The 21646-nt window shown below is 39.3% G+C and overlaps 1 protein-coding gene across 1 annotated transcript in view; it reads right to left on the bottom strand.

Annotated features, from left to right (window-relative positions):
* The window catches only part of LOC118414211 (lateral signaling target protein 2 homolog), a gene marked incomplete in the record, with an annotated part of 109845 nt that overhangs the window by 57123 nt on the left and 31076 nt on the right, over positions 1 to 21646 (bottom strand). The window contains 1 exon segment of the mRNA XM_035818093.1: positions 3236 to 3382. Coding sequence (XP_035673986.1) covers positions 3236 to 3382 — 147 coding nt within the window.

The following is a 21646-nucleotide window of genomic DNA, read 5'->3' on the forward strand; positions in this document are numbered from 1 at the left end:
GGTAAGTCTGCCTGCTTTATTCTGCATCACTTGTAGCAGTGATCACTGGTTCACTGCTGTAAATGTGAGATTACCCATGTCCATTAATCTAATTTGTATTGGCTATAACACACATCTGAAGTTTAGATGGTAAGAGCTTGACTTATGGCTTCCACGAATTTACAAATAAAGCATTGTAAGAAGACGATGATGTCTATAGATCATACAGTCATACATGTATGTTACATATACAAGTATGCCCTAAGTCCTTTCCTAAAAAAATTCTCCACATAATTCTTCTCCCCAAATTACTTCCACAATATTACTGGAAATTGCATCACATTTACAGTAAGACTTACTGTACATCAAAAGAAAAAGAGAAGTCCTAAAAGAAAAAGAGAAGTCCTCAGTGATGCACGACTGTCTGAAGGCTTTCCTCAATGATGACCAAGCACTCAGTCATGGTTGAGCTGAGAACTGTGTCACAGTGATTTACCATGCCATGCCAAGATCAGAGGCAGAGCCACGGTGGAATTGATTGGGGACATTATATGATCCCAACTCATAACATCCTGAATAACCCAATGCAGAAGAGAAATGAAGGATAGGAAGTATCAGACCTTGTGGTTGAAATGAAACACTGAATGCAAAATGAAGTGAGCTACATGTACTGTAGGACTGCTAACAATGTACATAAGACCATGAAAGATTATACCAACATTACATACATGTACAGTCTGAAGTCTGAAAAACGATCATTTATTTGAGCCAGCTTATCAACATTTGGACATGACCAAACCATATGGAACCGGTGAGGTGAGGTGAGAAACCATATAGTTTTTCACGACAAGACTCTAAAACAGAGCTGCCCTTGATCAGTGCAAGTGATTCTGCTGCTGTTGAGCAGCGCTCTGCTCTAGAGGGGTCCTTATCCGTTTCCAATCTATCCCTTCATTGGACCCATCCAATCATACTTGTTTCCACAGCCCTGCAATCTGTTCGGCAGGGATTACCATGATATATTACAAGGATCTGGACGTGCTGCTGTACCTGTGCACACACTGTGGTGGGGATATTTAAGCGTTCCTTTAATAGCCCATGTTAAAGGATCTGCCCTTGGGTAATTGCTTGCTTCCAATTTCCATGACAGCCTTTCACCTGTGGCTTCAGGCACATACAACTGACGCAATGATGCTATCAGTGTCTTTGGTATGTATGAAGTTATGATGCCTCGAGGCAGAAGCAAAGCCAAGCTTCTATCATGGAGACAAATCTCACCCAATATCCTACCAGGCCAGGAGAATATCTTGTCTCTCTAATCATATTTCTCTCCTCTGCAGCGGAAGAGGAAATACAAGTATGTTATTTTTACTGTTTCACGACTTTCCTTTCCTTCTTTAACTTAGATGCATCTATGGTTTACTTCAGGAGTAAAAATCACTTGGCTAAGCATCAGAGTTACAACCTACCGAATGCAAGGCCAACACTCTAACCACTTGGCCATTGCGCATACATGTTATAGCTATTGGTGAGCTAAAATTACCCACAAGACAGTCTGCTTGCTTGAGTTTAATGTTATGAGGTTTGAATATATATGAATGATTTGTGTATGCTCGATACTATCATTACATGCATTGACTAACAAGTAAGGAAAGAACATAGCTCCACTGTTTGTTCTTTTGACAATAACTTGGCAAGACAGCTACATTCATGTAGGTTTCCACTGTCAAGAACATACATAATAACAACCTTCTTTTCAGCACCATGGATGGCTTTAGCTGTGGCAACATTTTACAAAATGTTACAAAATATGTTATCTAGTTACCTGACAAGATGTTAGACACCAAAAATATGATTGTCTGAATGTTAACTTGGAATGTATGTCACATTATCAGCATCAAATATAACATTAAGCAACAATTCTGACAGTAGTATATAACAACAATTAGTTGCTGCATTGATTAGCAGGCTTTAGCCAAGACTATGCCAAGATCAAATAAGGTTATGTTACAATGTACATACCACAAGTTTTCCAAACGGCAGTACAATAAACATGCATTCAAAGTCTTGATGGTTTGGAAGCATGAATAATATACTCAAGTGTTACAACTAGCAAGGGTGTGTCAAAAATGGGATGAGAGATTTGCATAAAATAACTTATGGTGAGGGAATGAACACATACAACATTATTGCCAACATTGGGTACGTTTCAACAAGTCAACAAACTAGAAAGCAAGAGTCAGAGTCCTTTTCTTCTGAATACTGTAACAGTTGAACTCCATGGGTTGCTATCTCCTTGTATCCAGAGAGAAAGAGAAACCACAGCACAGTCATTTTAAGTTATTACAAACTCCCAGCAGGCTGATGTTCTGCCTGCACCAATTAGCCCTTCCACCGCTATGGAAAGCATACTGCTCTTGACGCATCTTGATGAATGTGTATTTATGATTCCTTCCAGCATCAGAGATCGATTTTAAAGCCTTCGGCACCTTTAACACGAATGCATTTAGAATCTTCCAGGGGAGGCAGCGTGCTCTTCCATTCAAACCAACCACAAGAAGATAGCACAGGGAATAATAACTCCTGCAGCTATGTTTTTTAAGAGCAGTAAGTGGATTTGGGGTGCTGCTGTGGTTGCAATGTCGCATTACGAAATATCGTAACTTTATTCTTTGCCAAACCCATAGTCATTTCTGAATTTTCTGAACGTCAAGGTGACACATAACAGTAGCTGTATTTTCAGATTGATGGCTGAAATAATTTCTGCCTTAAATGTATGCAAGGAGGGTTGACAGGAAAATTCTGATATACTGTAGCCAATGTGAGTTTAAACTGAGGCAAGACTATTCCTATCTCAGATTCGAATTATTTTGATGACAAAGTCTCCATCAATTACCTTGCCATCAAAAGAGGGTGAATGATAAAATAATCTTGCATTCTTGCATTCTTTTGAAGGCATCTTGAATAACCTGGTCCATTTGAAATTGAAACCTGGACCAGGCTAAATCTTTTTTTCACATTCTTTTGATAATGAGCTTACCATGAAATGTCATCAAAAGAATGTGAGGCACAAATTATTTAGCTGTAATTCAAACTGAACAGGTTGTTGACTTTAGATAGGCAATGGCCAAATTCATTGTTGAAGTTTGTTGTCTCTTTTAAATCAAGTAAAGGGATGTGTATGATGCAAGCAAACAATTAGATTGGTTGATTGTATGATTACAGCGGATATAGTGTCATGCTCATGAGATTGTACCTTGTCTTGACAGGCCCGCAGCTGGTTGACCAGTAGCGTGCATCGTTCTGGGTCTTTCCTGCCATCAAAGCTGTCCAGCTCCGCAGCAACAGTATTCAGTTCCTCATCCAGGTAGTAAAACTGAGCCAGCAGCTGAGTGTCTGTCCTCTGTGGGAAGAAAAGAGCTTTAGTTAGCCTTAATTAATGTCATTCTCAATGCTTTTCCAGGACCTGTATCTGCATGGCATAACAAATGAAATACCTCATGACATGATATTACAGTTACCTGTATATACTTACAAGTATATACAAACATTTCTTCAGATACAGACAGACAAAAAAAAACTCTATTAAGTATTATATTGTGTCATATGTTTAAGGGGCAGGATGACAAGAACAATTGCTATGAAAGGACATGTAGATGAAATGAAAGTTTTGTAATTATTTTTGGTAGTATTTTCCAGTACTATATGTTTTGCTGTAACAAGAAGGAAAAGTAGGAAGATCAGTTCAAACCTCATCAGATCTTTCTTACCGGGTATTTCTAAGTCTGACCCAGTTCTTTCTCCCTGTATCAATCTTATAATTCATCAGTTAGCAGGTCCTTACATTGTATTTACAGTCATAATCATTGCACTAATAGTGCAAATTACCTACCAAGCATATTGTCTGAATCTCTGCTCCTGTATCTTTTATCTTAAGTTAGATAGAGGAAACTAAATACAAACATGTGACTGATATTGTTTTCATGATAAGGTAAGGCTGATGGAGTAAGAGATGGCGGTCCAGACTGATGAAGAGAGAGTGGTCCACTGATTACATCATCCCACATCCATCTTTCTGGATATAGAACTAATTGGACAATTTGTATCACCATGGAAACAGTGGAACACATGACGTCAGTGTGGGCATTTTGAGTAACAAAGGCTGACAACATGACGTCAGGACTATGTTAAATGGCTACAGGCTAGGCTAAAGGCCAAGGATTGCTTAATTTGCAGCAGTTGACATCTGTAATTAAAAGCATTACAGTCTACCCATGACAGGGACTTCACCTGCAACGGCTTGCTATGGCGATCTCCAAATACCCCCTCCCTCACTCACTCACTCACTCCTCAAAAAACATGGTGCATCACTGAATTTTGAATCAAAGATATTTTATCCTTCACTGTGCTGGAAGAACTGTCAAGTGAATCGAGAAACACCCAAGGAATATCCTACTAGTAGTTTTCTCCATTGGGATCTCATTAGATCAGCTACCTGCAGTTATAGCAATCTTTTGTATGTCTGCTGAGAATACAATGGGAAGTGTGACTTTCAGGTTATAACGAAGAGGACCAATTACAGTTAGACATCACACTGTTGTTGTCATACATAAAATGGCCAGGTATGTAGCCTAATCTGAGCATAGCAGCCTCAACAATATAAAAAGCAGTTATAAGAACTGCATGTTCCTACAGTAGAGCACTGCTAAATTATATGTGGGATTTTTAAAACTTTCTAGCAGCAAAGCTTATTTTGAAAACTAATTGGAAACACTGATCAGTTAAGTTTGGCACCTGGTAATAAAGTTTTCCATAAGACCCTCTTAATGGATGAATATACATGTATAAGTAGAACACTTAAAGAAGAATAGCTCAGCTGGTGCAATAGAGAGACATACTTTGTAAATACAAGTGACTAATAAAAAATAAAAAAAAATTATTGGCTCTATCCAAGGAACTTCATTAGAAAATTGGTTCTATCTAAGAATCCAATTAGAAAATTCTATCAAGTCACTGCATTCCATTATAAGACTTTCAAACATGTGGCAAAAACTGTAGGTAGCTACATGTATAACTGAGAAATAGAGGGATATTGATGTATGAAAATTATGCAAATGAGACATTATTTGCATAACGAAGGACTAAAATCATATAATAATTTCATAGTGGTAATCTGCTTTTTTGAAAATTAAGAAAAATTTGAAAGTTAAGTAAAGTTGAACACCGTTACACAATAAATCATGAAAATTACATGTATATGATATAAGACTTTCATGATTATGTTGAACAAATTTTTTTGGGATAGACAGGATAATAACCTTATATGATTTATGAGGACCTTTGTTGCATAATCAATGAGAAACATTTATAATATTCAGTCATAAGGAGTGGCATCATTTGGCAAAGGACATATGTCACTGAGGTTATGTCATTATAGTACATATTAGAATATGCAACTTAGGGCATACATGTACGTCACTGAGATTTTCTTCAATTTTTCAAACACCATTGTTGCTGCTTCGTGGCACTACAGAGTATACTGCTAGGGAATAAAACTCGGCAGTTTAGTTTAAAGTTCACTGTGTCTGTTCTACATGGCCAAGCTTGAAGTCTTCATGCAGGGATCCAATTATGTTGGAAAAACGAGGAAAGAAGACACAAAATGAAAGGCTTGCCAGTATGGATTTATTGTTATACATACATGTACCCCTCTTCGAACAGAAAATAGTAATATATAATTGGTCAAGGATAAAGATTAGAAACAATTCATAGATTTCTTATTGCCACTGATGAAAGCAGATTAAGAGCATTTGATACTGCTATGTTTCAGTGACTTCATCATTTCTGAACCAATGCCAGAATGTCTGCAATTTCATTTGTTTCAGGGCCACAAATCATATCAGTCCCCAGTGACATATTATGACAAAGTTTCCGCATATGGATTCTGATTTGTTGTGGTAAATTATTCCCAGAATGAAAGCATAACTCAATAAAAATTAAGATGCATGCATCATGCCCATATGGTACATGTAGCCATATATTGTCCCTTCAAGTTGCAAGAGACTTAAATGCAAGAATGTCATATGAATGCTTTGATTTGAACTTTTTCATAACCTTTCAACATTGAAAATTTTACATCTTGTACTTCTCCAGTGAAAGGAAAAGTATTTGGAACATGGAAGTTTATATGTGGTAGAGAATTCTTTAAAAACACTCAAATGAACATGAATGTGCCATTTCACGTAATATAATAAGCTTTATCCTTCCAAAGGCATATCAAATAATAGAATTCAGCCTTATTTTGGAAACTTACAACACATCATTATCATTATCAAGGAAACTGCAGAGCACAAAATTTGGAAAGCTTACTCTACAGATATGAGTAAAGACATTCTGTCTGGGCCTGTGCAGGGCTGGCGTCAGATGGCCGCTATATGCAAAGGATTTGTACAAAGCAAGTTCAAAGGGTCTTAGTGGCTAAATTATCCAAAGGCAGTGGGACTGTAAAGCAGTAGAAAAGGTCAGGTTTTAAATTGTGCACTGCAGGTCCTGTGGGACTGCCCTTGGTGCTCCAATACTGGGTCCTGCCCTGTCTTGTCTATAATTGGCACAGACTACTGCAGCCTATCAATCCAACTCACAGTGTTCGGGGCTATATGGTGCTTACAGGAATCTTCATTGTCTGCTTCCATCAGAATCAGCACTATCATGCCACCTATTGTTACCCAGGAGATTAGTGTAGCATACCTGGGAGGGTGACAGGCATTGATTTTCTATTGGAGAGGGGCAGCCACGAGTTCATCACCATGGAAACCCACATTAACGCCATTGGATATCCACTTACAGGGTCCGCTAAACATATTCAATGAGTTGGTATTGAGAAGATCCCGTGGGGTTCATTATAAGGATGAATAGTCCCTCCCACTCTGAACCTCTAAATGCTCCACATTAAATGCTGGTCTCCCTAATTTTGATGGCGGTACCCAAAAGCTGTGTGATGGATAATTGTTGATGTCTACCACTGGTGAGGGCTCCACAGTGATATGCATCTGGAGAGGAGGCTGTGCCGCCAGCTGGGTTCTCGGGGGCGTGTTGCGATGTCGTGATAAAGCGATGGGGGGACAGTATTGTCAGCGATAGACCAGGAATAAACTGCCCAGAGAGTGCCTGCTGGGCTTCTGGCTTTGTTTTTCCCCCAAAAGAGAAACACCGTCGTTCGACTCGGAGAGTCTGAAAGAAGCAATTAACCCTGGTCGGAATTAGCCTTTCATATGCATTACGTGTGTGGAATAGTGCAGGAATGGAGGATGTATGGCCCAGCAGCCTGTCGTGGCCCAGTGGCAGCAACAGTGTCTACAGCTCCTGTCAGAGCAGCTGCGTGGACATTACCATGTCTGAGCTGCGACCGAGGGAAGAGCCAGCAATGCCTGCTCCCAGCTGTGGGAAGCCTGGCCTGTGTAACGGGCTACCAGACATCTCCGAGTGCCGGGAGTCCCAATCAAGCAGCAACCCCAGCTCGGAGCTCACGCGGCAAGCATGTATCCATCAGGGGAATCACCTTAACCACACTCCCTGCACATACACCAGTTTGGAGTTTGAAATTCAAGACTTTCCACCCGGATTGAACAGGAATGCAAAGAGAAAACAGGTGCCTTTACTACTATCTCCCTGTATGATTGTCCTGTCCCTGCTCAGCTTTGTGATATCCACCCTTTCCTTGGGGATGATATGCTTTGACTCTGTGTACTTCATCTGGCTCAACCATTACTATGGCTACATATCAGAGTTGGGGGAGATTGACTGGATCGCAGGGATTAAGCTCAGCCTCATGGTAGGTATTGGCGTGTCTGTCTTGCTGCTATTTATGAGAACATTATCTAGATGTGTCCACGGACGAAGGAGAGATACCATGAGCATGGATTGTACGATATCTAGAAAGTATTTGAAGATGACCTTACTGTTCCTTCACGGACCACAATTGGTAGTGGTGGACACAGCAACCTCAGCAATAAACACACAATTATGCAAACTTACGGCACCTGACTTGGTCCATATATTGACACAGAGTGCGGTGCTCGTCCATATGGTATTTGTTTTCCTGTATTCTCTCGTGTTTGTGTTTGGCGACAGTGAGGAGAACAAGCCTCTCGAGGCACAAGAACCAGCCTTAGAGGATTCTCCATTGAACATTTTGGCATCCCCCAGACATATACGCTACAAGCAACAGAAGCTTAAAAGAGCTTTATGCTCCCTTGTGGGTACATGCTGGGTTCTACTGGTAGGCGGTCTCACAACATTTGGGGGTCTAGCACTGCACAGAGTTTTGTTGGAAAACCATTCCTACATCCAAGTACGCCAAATGCATGTGAACGTTAATAGTCAAGGAAACATCAACCCTTCCTGGGCAGAGAAGCTGGTCGGAATAGACGAGATTAAAGCAGCTACACGGCAGGGATTCCAGCTCACCAGGAAGTGTCGTAGTTTTGGTATGTGGAGCAGTGAACATCAAAAGATGCTGGCACCAAAACTGTTCTATAACATGACAACTTATGCTCTGGTTCGGAAGGAGAACCCCTGTATGGACAACTGTGACATTGTGTTTAGGTTCCTTTACCATCAGCACCCTGATAATGCGGACAGTCCAAATCACCTTCGCTTCAGGCTTGCCTACAATGTGGTTGAACGTACAGAGTGTAACAATAACGTTTTCTACTCGAAGTATACCCCTGTGGGGGAAGCTGTCACTGATCAGGCAGGCAGCTCACGAGAGACACATGTCGGGACTATGACACTGCAGTTCTACCCAGAAACTTGTGGTGCCTCTCCGATATGGGACAACACAATCAAGGTAGTCGACACATGATAACTGTTGATAGTCAAAACGATGATCAAGTTTGGTCCACTTCCCAGAACATGTATATACTTGCAGGAGATTCGAATACTTATCACCTTTCTACACCTCTGAATCCTGGCACCATTAGCACTACCCTGATGCAAAATACAGGTGCTTTGAATCCAACAAGTGGTCATTTAGCCACTGATGCTCCTGATTTGGCCGACTTCACTCAGAAGTGCACTTAGGGGCCCTAAGCTCATCCTACCAACATGGCCATTCACCAAATTGTTCAACATCTCTCTTCTTCAAAGGTTGAACTTGCTATGTAATCACAATGTGGACACACAAAAATTGCAAAAGCCAACAAACTACTTTCTAAAAGGTCTCTATCTTTGATCTATGCCAGGTAACAATTGTTATATGTATAACTTTGTGCTAGTATTTATGCACACAACCTTAAAACCAATCTAAAACATTGATTTGAAGAATCATGCACATTGCTTATTTGTATACATCACCAATTCAAATTATTCATGGTAGAAAGCTGCCAAATATAAAATCAATTCTGCAATTTCTGTCACCTGTACCAATCTACTAGTTACATACGGGGTTCATAACCATGGAAACAAAAGAACAATTTCAAAAGTCCTGAGCACAACAAACAAACAAACATGGAGATCTATACCTACTATTAGAAATGTCAAATATCTTGCCAAATGGAAATCTGTGACCTACTCACTGAGAATCATCATCATCTACCTGATAAGTTCAGTGAAGAATCAGACAATAGCTGCATCAATATGGAGCTTTTTTTCTCTTGTTTCGTAAAACCTTGCAATGCCCAGATCATCAATGCAATGCTGAATCAACAATCAAATCGTACAAAGATGACTACAGAACGCAAAATAAGTGGAATAGCTCTACATGCTTACAGCAAGATAGTAGACGATTTGCATCACATGTACACTGCAATTACTGGGAATTACTCCTTATCAACAAAGGATATCTTCCTCTAAGAAGCGGAAATAAGGGACCAGACTGGAATGTACAGCTGTTCTCTTGGATTTTATCACCTTCCACTGATGATCAGCAGTTTGCAGGGAAAATCTCTTGGGAAACAAAAGCAAAAAGTTATGTTCAGCTGGGAGGAACAGTAATGGGTGATTTTCCTGAGGAATGACTTCACATGCTTCTGTAACAGTTAAAATCTTTAACAGCTTCATCAGCATGCCCTATGCAACTCCACTATTCGACAAGCTTACTAAGTCGTTTGAATTACTCCGATTCACAATTGTGTGTAACCATCTACCTGATGATTGGAGAAAGTAGAACTCTATTGTTTAAGGATTATTTGGGACTTTTCCATCCGTATTTTCTGCATGCAGTGGAGTAGGAATTAAAGAGTCACACTTCTACACAGTCTATGGCCTGACCTGTCTTCTTGTAAGGTAAGCACATACATGTACCTTTATAGTATACACTGTGTGCAAATAACTAAAAAATATTTAAATGTTATGAAATCTTAAGGGACTGCTAGCATTTAACATTAAAACATAATTTTTCTGACAAATACAACTCACATTCTATACCCAGATATAGCTTATAATATACATAGATAATTATACAGATTGTACATTTTGTACAGATTGGGTGAAATATTACCCACTGCAAGTAAAATAATGACTATATCATTATGTCAAAGTGATTTAAATGTGGGCAACACATTTCAATAAAATACATTTATTAATAAGTACTGTGGTTTGTACAAGAGAAATTATATCACTAATAAGTTCAACAGCCAAGCAAGACAATTCCCATGAAATGTACATGTTCAGCTTTTGTAAAATGATACAGACTTTATTATTATGTTTCACTTCATTCATTTGGTTTATATCTAATTTATTGAAGACAATGCCAATATTGTAGACAAAAAAAATAGCCTAACCCTTTAACACATACATTTGTATAGTGTTGTTGACCTTTTCATTTCGCTTTTGATCATACATGTACAGTTCTTGTACATGTATGGCAGGTAATAGAATTCTTTTGTTAAAGAAGATACATGTGTTTGTTCAAATCTTTGCAATGTTTCTATACAACTTCCTTATATCAACATTTTGGCTAAAGTGTAGAATTCACAGTCACATTTGCAAGTCAGTGGTGAATTCAGAAGCTTTTACACAACCTGTTCACTCAAGAAATATCCCACCACGATAATTCATCAGAATCCAGCAAATGCCACCATTGCCCTAAAGTATTGCTTTTGGAATCCTACATTGTATTCTCTCTGCTTTATCTAAACTCATTTTCCTAGAAAATGCTGTTATATGATATCATATCTTCCTCTGCGTGGCTTTTTATCAAGGTCGACCTGAGTGCTAACCAAGTCTTGAACTCTGGGGACAGGGCTGTATCACACTTTCATGAAATATTAAAAGGTTTCTCTCCTGGACCTCTTCATAATGCTGACCCTAGTGGTCAAAAAAGTCAAGTGACACATGGCATAAAAAAACATGAAAATAAATGTACATGTAATAATATGTTGTTTGTTTATAAGAAAAACAGACATTTAGGAATATTGCATAAGTGTTCTGCTTTTTAGTAGCGATTTAGCCATATATGTTTATTTAATTATAGTAATAACACTGTCCAATTTTTATATTGCAATTAGGTGGTAGCTCCAGACTCATTGCCTATATTGGAAAATAAAACAGATAAAGAGAGACTGAATTATTGCATTCAATTAATGTTATCTGTGGGTATTAACATTGCGGACATTATGTATTAGGATAGCTTTACATTATCTTTAATGGGTCAAATACATCGAGCTGGAAGTAATGCAGTCACAAATATGAGCCATTTGATAAGTAGGACACATGCTATTCTACACAATGCAATAGGAAGTACAATTTTCGATATACGTGTAAACTCAATACCTGTTGTTGCAAACATGTGATACATGGCATTTACGTTAGAATCTAGGAAATTTACTAAAAAGATCCATAATATCTTGTAGTCTCAATATCATTTACAACGGTTACCTTTTACCTGGGCCTAACGTTAGTTCACCTTTATCCATAGGGTAACCTATATCCGTTGTATCTAAAAATAGGGTATTTGGGGATCGTTAAGTCGAAGGAAGGCTGTTTCACATTTTTTTGGCGATATTTTGACAAAGTTGACATTTGAAACCAACGTTGTTAACCTAAAATCTTTAAATACCCAGTTTTTTAAAACAACGAATCTAGGTTATTCCATGGATTTAGGTGAACTAGCATTACATGCAGATAGTAAATGTAACTCTTGTAGCTTTTGACTTTATGATTGATTAAGCCTATCGAGCTTATCACTGGGGCATGTTCACCCAGGGACTGCAACAATTTCAAAAATTGTCTCTGTCAACCCCTCACTATTCAAGTATGACCTAATTACTCAATATTAGGTTTTCAAATTTGCATAGAGTAACAGATCACACTTTTGAATAGTAAACAATCAATGAGGTCTTGTTGTTGTGGATTGCATCCTACCACCTCTATCTTAACTTCAAATCACCGTACCAGTAATCAAAATTTCCAAGCATTGCACCATTACAGTAGGCCCTCCTTAGTGACAGCCATACCATAACAGTCATTAGGCTTGCGTGTATCTGAAAATGGCCTCCATTGTACGGGTGTCACGCTTTACTCTGTAATTATATATCATTATAGTGAAACATGGCACACAGAAGGACAGCAGTGATTCAGTTTATATCATTTGATCGTATTATTTCAGGAATACTGATACAGAATGAATATCCATAGAAGATCTATGAAAAAACTTTTACTTTAGAGCATGCAAAATATTATTTCCGTAGAGGAAATACTAACGACAGAAAGAAACATCACATTCCCAATCATAATCAAATAATACTGACAAGAAATATCACCCTGTCAAAATCATCTAAAAACTCATAAGTCTGCCAAATTGTGTCCTTAGCCCTTTTTGCATCTACCTAGCAATTACAAAAGTTACATAGTACTGTCCCAACATTTTGTTTTGTACATCATTTAGCTTCTGCCACTGTTGAATGGCATGTAATCATTTCATCATCATTGTACACCGTAATCATTTATCCACTGTCAACAAAATTAATACACTATGGATGTTGAAAAATTATGTAGTTAATTAGTATCATGGGATTTATTGACAACAGTATCACATTCCAAGGGTTTAGAACTGCATGATAGTCACTTAGTGCTTCCTACATGTAGTAAATACTTAAGTAAAAAATCAAGAGAGGGATTACTGGTAGCAAAGATTTAAGATTTATTGAAATAACGTAACGAGAGAACCGTCACAGTTTAAAATGCTGTTGTATTCCACTCCTGGACCATTAGCTTCAAACCTGTCCATTTAATTGATAGTACTACTGTATCAATAGGAAAAGAATACAAATGCCTACTAACATGAAACTATGATTATTCAAAACTAAAATATCATAATTAGGTTTAACATCAACTTCCAAAATTCCACCTGGTACCACAATCTAGATACTAGTTCTAAAAAAAACATTAATTTTATATAGAGACCTTTTCAAGATTGTCTTCAACACCTTATTATATATTGAAACGTATATACCTGAGTTTACTGATGCTCTTTAAATCAGTTTAAATTCATGCATGTTTTTCTCAAGTGGCCGTATCATGGTTTCTGGTGAAGTTATAAGAGTATTGATGCTACATTGACTAAGAAATGAAATTGGCACAAAACCTTTGGAAATTTGCAGATTGTCAATCAGATCTCCATTGTTAGATTTATTTAATAGCACAGTGTATTAGATCCTAGGAAAGCTTGTTCATTTTTCATAACTGTAAATTTTTGTGGAACATAAAGTGTGGCTGATTCCGTGGGTGGATCTCACATAAAAAATGCCACAATGCTATGAAGTTTCAAAAAGCAAACCTGGTAGTCTCTTCTCCCTTTGCTAGTGACTGAGGTGTCAATTGACCCCATTCTGTTCTCATCATGGCAGCTTTGCTTTATGTAGGAACGTTGCTATACACCTTGTAAAGTGAGAAAAAGAACGCTCTTTTAACTCCTCTTCATGCTGGTGAGGAATGGCGTCACCCACAGCAGCGCGTGACCAAGCTCGTAACTGACATGAGGCGAAGCGAGGTTAGCATGAAAGTTCACCTGTGTTGGTATATGACATTATGGAAAAGGTTAATCTATTTTCCAGCGCAAAGATTTGCTGGGTCTAATCTTTGACTTGGAAAATAGTGTAACCTTTCCAATCAGATGCTAGGCTGTTGAAGTTATAGTCAGATTCTTTCATCAACTACTGAGGCTTCTGACTGCTGTTCCGTTGATGTATATAATACATAGGAAATAAAAATGCCATTTTTTCTTCAATATGCAGCTGATATGTTATTGTTGTTGTCCGTCCATTGGCTTCCATAATAACCTTGACTTTCAGTCACTTAATAAATATAACAGTGCAAAAATATGTAGAGGCAACAATCTTTGTCCATATTGATGAAAACAACATGTATCTGAGTGATGCAAGGTCAGAGACAAACATGTCTTTTTCTTGATCATTTGCTTACTTCTTTCTGATATTACAGGTTATCAGCAACCTGCTGATCTAACCCCAAATAATAGAATCCTACAAGTGATAACACTGGCAAATTTGCCACTGTGGTGAGATTGTACATGTAAATCAGTACATCTAAACTAGAACATTCTGGATTGTGAGACACCGTCTGCTGACTGTCTTCACTGAACTAACACTTTTATCCCTCTGTCTTCATTGTAAAGGGTAAGGGGAATCGGTATGGTCCAGTTGGCTTGTGGAAGTAATGTTCAGACAATGTCAACTATAGGGTTTATATCTATTGGTAACACGTACATGTAAATGAGTGATGTCATGGAAAGTCTTTTTCTCAAAACTAACGAAATGAAAGGTTATCACAAACTGCTATACTTTCCCCAGCCTTTAGAAATGATATTGCTGACTGTGGTGTTTGACAAATATTATATACAGTAACTGTTACTATAGTTGTCTAAGAGTTCTGGTCTTGCTGAGATAAAATCTGAATTGTAATCTCGACTTTCGTTACATGTACCTCAGAAAAACACGGGATGGACCTAAATGTGTAAGTTGCATTCAAACAGTCAAGTTTGTATACTTGGAAAATGCTACCAAATTTGTGACACATTGTACTGTAGTTATTCTTAATGTCTTTAGTTAATTTGATAAACAACTACACTCATGGTAAAATCTTTCAAATAGTTGAAAAAGATTAATATATAATTGTATACATTAGTTAGTATGAATTCTGTCTTCTTGACTGTACATGAAGTAAAACTTATTCTACATTTTGTATGCATACAACTTCACATATACTACCAGTAGTGGACTTTTCTGTCCTTGGCATAGTGTCATTTGTTAGCACTCTAGAATTGATTCAAGGACAAGCTTGAATTGCAATGACATTGTAATCAATTCCACCTGACGTTAATATCATTCACGTGTCCTTTTGCTCTAGCTATGTTGAAATATTCATCATAATTCTTATATTTTCAGTTCCTGCTACCGAGTATTAATATTGATAATAATTACAAAAGAGTAATCTTGGCCAACCAACATTTTGAGTTGTTTTGTTTGGCCATAATGATATGTTTTCTTTCTTCTTGAATTTCTCAAACTTAGATAACAACTGAACTTGTATCACACCATAATTTTCTTGGTACACGCACAGTCAACGTTCAACTATACGTATAAAAGTGACACTGTTGTAATTGAACTCATTTTTTGGTGGCATAGACTAAATTTACTTTTATTATTGGACAGACAGCTACAAATTGAAAGCAAAATCTTGAATAGACAAAAGTTACTGTTTTCAGTCCAAAACTATATGTCTGGACTGTTTAAATTCAAGATTGAATGGCAGAGGCCTGGACGGGTGATCTTCTTTTTGAGATTCCCTTTTCAACTCTTTTGGAAGCTTAATATCTTATTCAGTTATTAAGCTGGGTTAATTATCCGAGACCAGCAAACCTTGTAATGACCTGCTGTGAGGGAAGCGAGATGACAGGACGTAATGGTCAGTAGGAAGAAAGGGAGAGTTCTGAGTAAGCGAAAGGAAAGTTGAAAATGGTCAGGAGATGACTCACTGCATGTGTGAGTCAACGTGGTCATCTAAAGAAGAATGCCCCCCAGAGGGGGTAGCATATATAAGAGGAAAGCAGGAGGAGTCAGCACCACTCCTGCCAGATCATGGTTAAGAGAAATTCTACCATGCTGCAGGGTTTGAAAAATTTAACTACCTTCAACTGGGAAGAACAAGGAGGGACAGGCCATGGCCAACCTGAGGACAAGGAAGATCAGAGCAAAATACCACCAGCAGGAGGGACTAAGGGCAGCAAGGGACATAATATCAGTGCATTGCTCGGGGCACCAGAGGACCATGCAAGCACTACCAGTAGGATGGAGTAACTGCAGCGGCAACAATAGTGCCAGGCTTGTAGTGCTTAGTAGCTATAGGCATTCATTGTCAGGGTGGAATAGGGCTGCTCCAAGGTATGTGTCCGTCATTCCCAGGGTGGTGTATAGATGTTGGCAGTAGTCAGTGGCTACTACATACTAGTAGCAGTTCCCTTCACGGGTGCAGGTATATGTACATTAGGTAAGAGGGCTTATCCAAGGGGGCTTGTCATAGTGTGATCATACATGACAACCAATTTCACCGAGACTTGACTGTCAGTCAGTAGATCGGTAATCAAGAAGTTTGGAAGTTTAGTTCGAGGCTCCAAAGGTAACACGGTTTATCTTCTCGAACCAGTAGTATATAGCGAGTAGTCCCAACACAACAGAGAAGGGTCCCTACGAAGACAGGTTGAATTATCCTACTCAAATGGAACCATAGGAGAATATCGAAACATCAGATCTAGAGACTAGTAGAGTAGAGAGTAGAATACAAACCAGTAACTAGGTAAGCATGTTGCCCTAGTAACTTACAGTTTCAGGAAGTCATCTTGCGCTTTGCAGACTACTTAGCAGTTAAGGTATAGCAACAACAGTAATTCACTGATATTAGAGATTTCATGCGGAGAAGATGGAACAGAATCCTTCAATTGAATCAGATAACCAACTTGAGTATGTCGAGAAACGATGTTGCAAGGGCAGAAACAAGAATTATGTTTTCAGATCTTTGGGATTGAGGACCCTACATGATAGGGAGGAAGAAGGGACCGTAGTAGCATTGTTACGTACCCATGGTCAATTGCTTGGTTGGTGAATCCCAACGTACAATTTACTAGCACTATGCCTGGGTCTATCCAGGTGGGGACAATGTCTTTGACAACTACTTGTATGATCAGTAAGGGTAGTATAGAAGGTTCAGAAGAAGTAATTCACATGTCGGCAGGTTAGACCGAAGGAAGACAAATAGCAAATTGGTAAGACAAGTGACCTCTGAACTAGACTTGAGTAGGGATCAAACTACTGTACATAAGGAACACAGGAGATTGAAGTTGAACAGGAAAAGTGGGAATCTTGTTGGCAGGTAGTTTGGAAGATCTGTAATGACGCCTTACATCAGATACCTGTTGAGGATATATGTACCGCTTGAATTGGAAGGAATTGGTAGGGCAGCTTGTAGGAGAGGCCAAAGAGAGTAAGACTACAACTCACATTTTTCAAGCAGTCACACATGTCGGAAACAGAAGAAGTAAGCTTCTGAAGGAGAGGGTGGTTCTAGAGCGTAAGATAGACATCTCTGATGATGGAACAAAGTAAGAAGGTACAATAACAACATGCTGGAGACAGAACTACACTGCAGGCACAGTACAGTCGCCTGGCAAAACCTAATGAGGCACGTAGCAGTGATTCATTAACAACAGGCCTTTCCTCAATTCAGAATATGACACGTTATAAAGTAAGGCAGCGGGGTTAACTCGCCCCAAGTCCCCAAGTCTTTATGCGGTAGCGGAAAGGGTCTTTGTCTGACTCTAAGGACAAAACTTTTAGGTGACTTAAACATTACACAAGTTCCGATTAGTGAAGAGCAGTACTATGCAAGGAAGGACTCTCTGAAACATAATGGTGTACTTTGACTGTTGTACCAAGAAAGTAGAAACCAGGTCCTCCAGGAGAAGTTAGCCTTTAAATAAAATACGGAAAAGGGAGACTATGAATTATAATGCAGGGATTATATAGAAAACATTAACCTCTCCAAGAGCGCAGGGTTTATTCTGGACTAGTTAATGTTAGGAGACATTGAGCCCCAGGAAACAGGCCCAACATAGTAAATGGGATGCTATAATTGTGGTAGAGACTTTACATGGCACCTACCTAACCTGGATCAGTACTAGACTTATGTTGGTGATGGGTGCGGGTGTTGCGATATTTGTGGGGTTATTCACCTCAGGTAGGGAGAGGAAGATTACAGTTAGGTTGTGGGAGATACAGAAAGGTTGGATTTGTTTCCCCTTTAAACTAATCATAAGGGCCCAGGTTCTTTATAATAAGAATTGCAGTATTAAAGTTACTAGGAACAGGGAACTGTGAAGTGAGGCAGATTGGGGAAGTTCAACGGAACCCTATCGCTTTGGGGGTTACAGCATTACTAGAAGACTGAGTTAGTGGCCCATAATTTGTATTAGAGGAATAGAGGAATATTTTATGTGTATCAACAAGGGTAAGAAAAGGAACAAATTGGGCGTAATCCTCGATGAGTTGCATGTTTGTAAGGATTTTGAGCCTTTAGTGTTATTACACTACAGCCTTTAGTGTATTGGGCCTTTTAAGCATAAAAGCTGGGTGATAGGCACCCAAGGAGTGAGTCCAACGGAGACAGGATACTTGGCAACAGTAGGAAAATATGCAGGAGACTACCACGGCAGTTCAATGTCAGAGGCCGAAGGAGTTAGTTTTGTTAGTCTCAGGAGGGAATGTCTTGAACAGACCAGGTAAAGGTGTGGCAGTTATGGTGGGCAAGGGCGAGGAGAGTATGATCTTGTGTTTTGGGGGGAAGGTATCAAGTTCCTTGATACCTTGTGGCGAAATTTGTGCTAGGAGTGAGCACAAACCCCCCTCTCACAAGATAAGCAGGTCAAAGAGAGATGGAAATTGGTAGCATTGAAGACCTTGTACCTTGCCCCCATACTTCTGCCACAAAGAACAGTGTATTGTGTGTCTTTCTTGTGTCTCAATAATACTATAATAGTTAGGGGTATGTGAAGCTGGACAAGTGATAATTAATGGAAGCTTAATATCTTATTCAGTTATTAAGCTGGGTTAATTATCCGAGACCAGCAAACCTTGTAATGACCTGCTGTGAGGGAAGCGAGATGACAGGACGTAATGGTCAGTAGGAAGAAAGGGAGAGTTCTGAGTAAGCGAAAGGAAAGTTGAAAATGGTCAGGAGATGACTCACTGCATGTGTGAGTCAACGTGGTCATCTAAAGAAGAATGCCCCCCAGAGGGGGTAGCATATATAAGAGGAAAGCAGGAGGAGTCAGCACCACTCCTGCCAGATCATGGTTAAGAGAAATTCTACCATGCTGCAGGGTTTGAAAAATTCCCAGTCCCACCCACCCAAATAAATGAATGTTTGGACGAATGGTAATCAGGTAGTATTTGAGATCAAATATATTATATATGTGTGTGTATTTAAGATATGGATGTCGAGATATTGAGGATCTAGATCAGTTACAAGTCAGGATGCGTTAAACATCCGCTGGGCAGAGCATCGGTTTAACCGACCAGCCCGATCTTGGCTATAACAATTGGCAACCAGGGTAAAACGGTCGCCAGCTCGCAGCATGACTTGCCTAGTAGAGAGGCGGGACCTTGTATTAGACTGATGTATAAGATTGCATACGATACGAGAGCAACAGCGTGTACCTGTGTAACAGAGATTTGGGCCGTTCTTTCAATTGATGTAACGGAATTCGGCACATTTGGACAAATGTTTGTAACTTCGACCGACTATATTGTATATGTACTGTTTTCTGGAAGTAGAAGCAAGGTCCCCAAAGTAAGTGTCTGAAACTAATAAACTGGGAATGGGTACTTTGGTCATTCAGTGCTACCAGGTGTTGTGAAGAAACAAACTTGTATTGAAAGTGGGAGACAGAGTGCTCCAGAGATGAGGGAGACAGAGTGCTCCATGAGGGAGACAGTACTCCAGAAAAGAAGTAGTTGTGGGAGACAGAGTGAAACTGTGCTCCAGTAAAAAAGATGAAGGAGACTGTGCTCCAGAAAAAAAAAGAACCTGTGAGAAAGCGAGAGTGCTACACAGATGAGTCCCAGGATAGGGGCCGCATACCTAATATCGGGATGTTCTCTTGAATGAGAAGGGACTTCCCACGGTGCCATCTTAGCATGCTAAGAGGTTGCCCGCGGAGTGAAGATTCTGGGACTGGGTTGAACCGTAGCCCTGTGTGATGGGAGGTTGACCCAAAAGCAGTGTGTAAGGACCTACGAGGAGGGTAGGTCAGAGAAGATTTGATTGGAATGGTTTGATTGGTTTGGAGTGTGATGAGGTGGGGCGAAATTTGTGCTAGGAGTGAGCACAAACCCCCCTCTCACAAGATAAGCAGGTCAAAGAGAGATGGAAATTGGTAGCATTGAAGACCTTGTACCTTGCCCCCATACTTCTGCCACAAAGAACAGTGTATTGTGTGTCTTTCTTGTGTCTCAATAATACTATAATAGTTAGGGGTATGTGAAGCTGGACAAGTGATAATTAATAACTCTATGACAAAAAGAAAGGTCAAGCAGGATGCCCTCTTGGGTGGAAAATATCTACCTGAATCTTTTCTAAGATCTACCTGGGGCATCAAGGCAAAGATAATTCAGATCACGTTGGTGATATATTGTCTCTGAATGATGAAGACTCAGCCAAGAGTCGTGAATTAATCACCTGGCTCCTGTTTTGCCTGTTGAGTCCAATCCATCACGTACAAATCCCACTTTCACTCCGGTATCCTGGGTCCTACCTTGTTACTGCGCACTGCCATGCAAATACATGGTCTCGTTGTTACCATGGCAATGGGAATTGCATGAAAGAAGAGGCATGACTGCCCATAAGAAAGGGTGCTCAGACAAGGGTGGTGGAAACCCCCTGTAATTGGGAGTGGTGATCAGAATGATCAGTCAAAGCTAGGACAGCCTGGAATGGGATATCTCTCCCTTTATACGCTGCATTCTGGTCAGGCCCCAGAAAATATTTCATGGACTTGTGTATGCATAAGAATATTGCTCTGCTGTATCAGTTGCACTGCACCAATTTGTTTCCATAGGACCTTTCTACACTAAACAGGCAGAACATTATAAAAACAGCACCTGAGGAGAGAGTAACTTTGTTGGCTGACACATTTCACAACTTGTATGCCACTGCATCAGGTGTGCTCAAAACTTGCAATTGTGTGGTTCAAATCCATCCCTTAGGCCACACCAATTTAATTTCTTGGTTCACGGATTCGCTCGCTCCTATTTTTTGGAAAAAAATATAAAAATAAAAATTACTACTCAGCAAATTTTCACCATTAATGAAACCATTCACCAACTTTCTGGTATAGCAAATTGGCCTTTATATTGTAAGCTCCTTAAAGTGAGGGTACAGGTGCTGTTACTGTACAAAAATAGTGTTTTTGTACTTTTTTCAAGCTGAAAACTTTTTTTCTTTATGTTTTGGATTAGCCGTTACCTTTACCCCAACCATTTTACAATTTTTATTTTTATTTTTATTTTTATTTCGCCCTCTCGCTCCATAATTTTTGTGAAAAAATCCGTGAACCAAGAAATTAAATTGGTGTGGCCTTAGATACATGTAAAATCATGGT

The sequence above is a fragment of the Branchiostoma floridae genome, chromosome 4, assembly GCF_000003815.2.
Source record: "Branchiostoma floridae strain S238N-H82 chromosome 4, Bfl_VNyyK, whole genome shotgun sequence".
NCBI lineage: Eukaryota > Metazoa > Chordata > Leptocardii > Amphioxiformes > Branchiostomatidae > Branchiostoma > Branchiostoma floridae.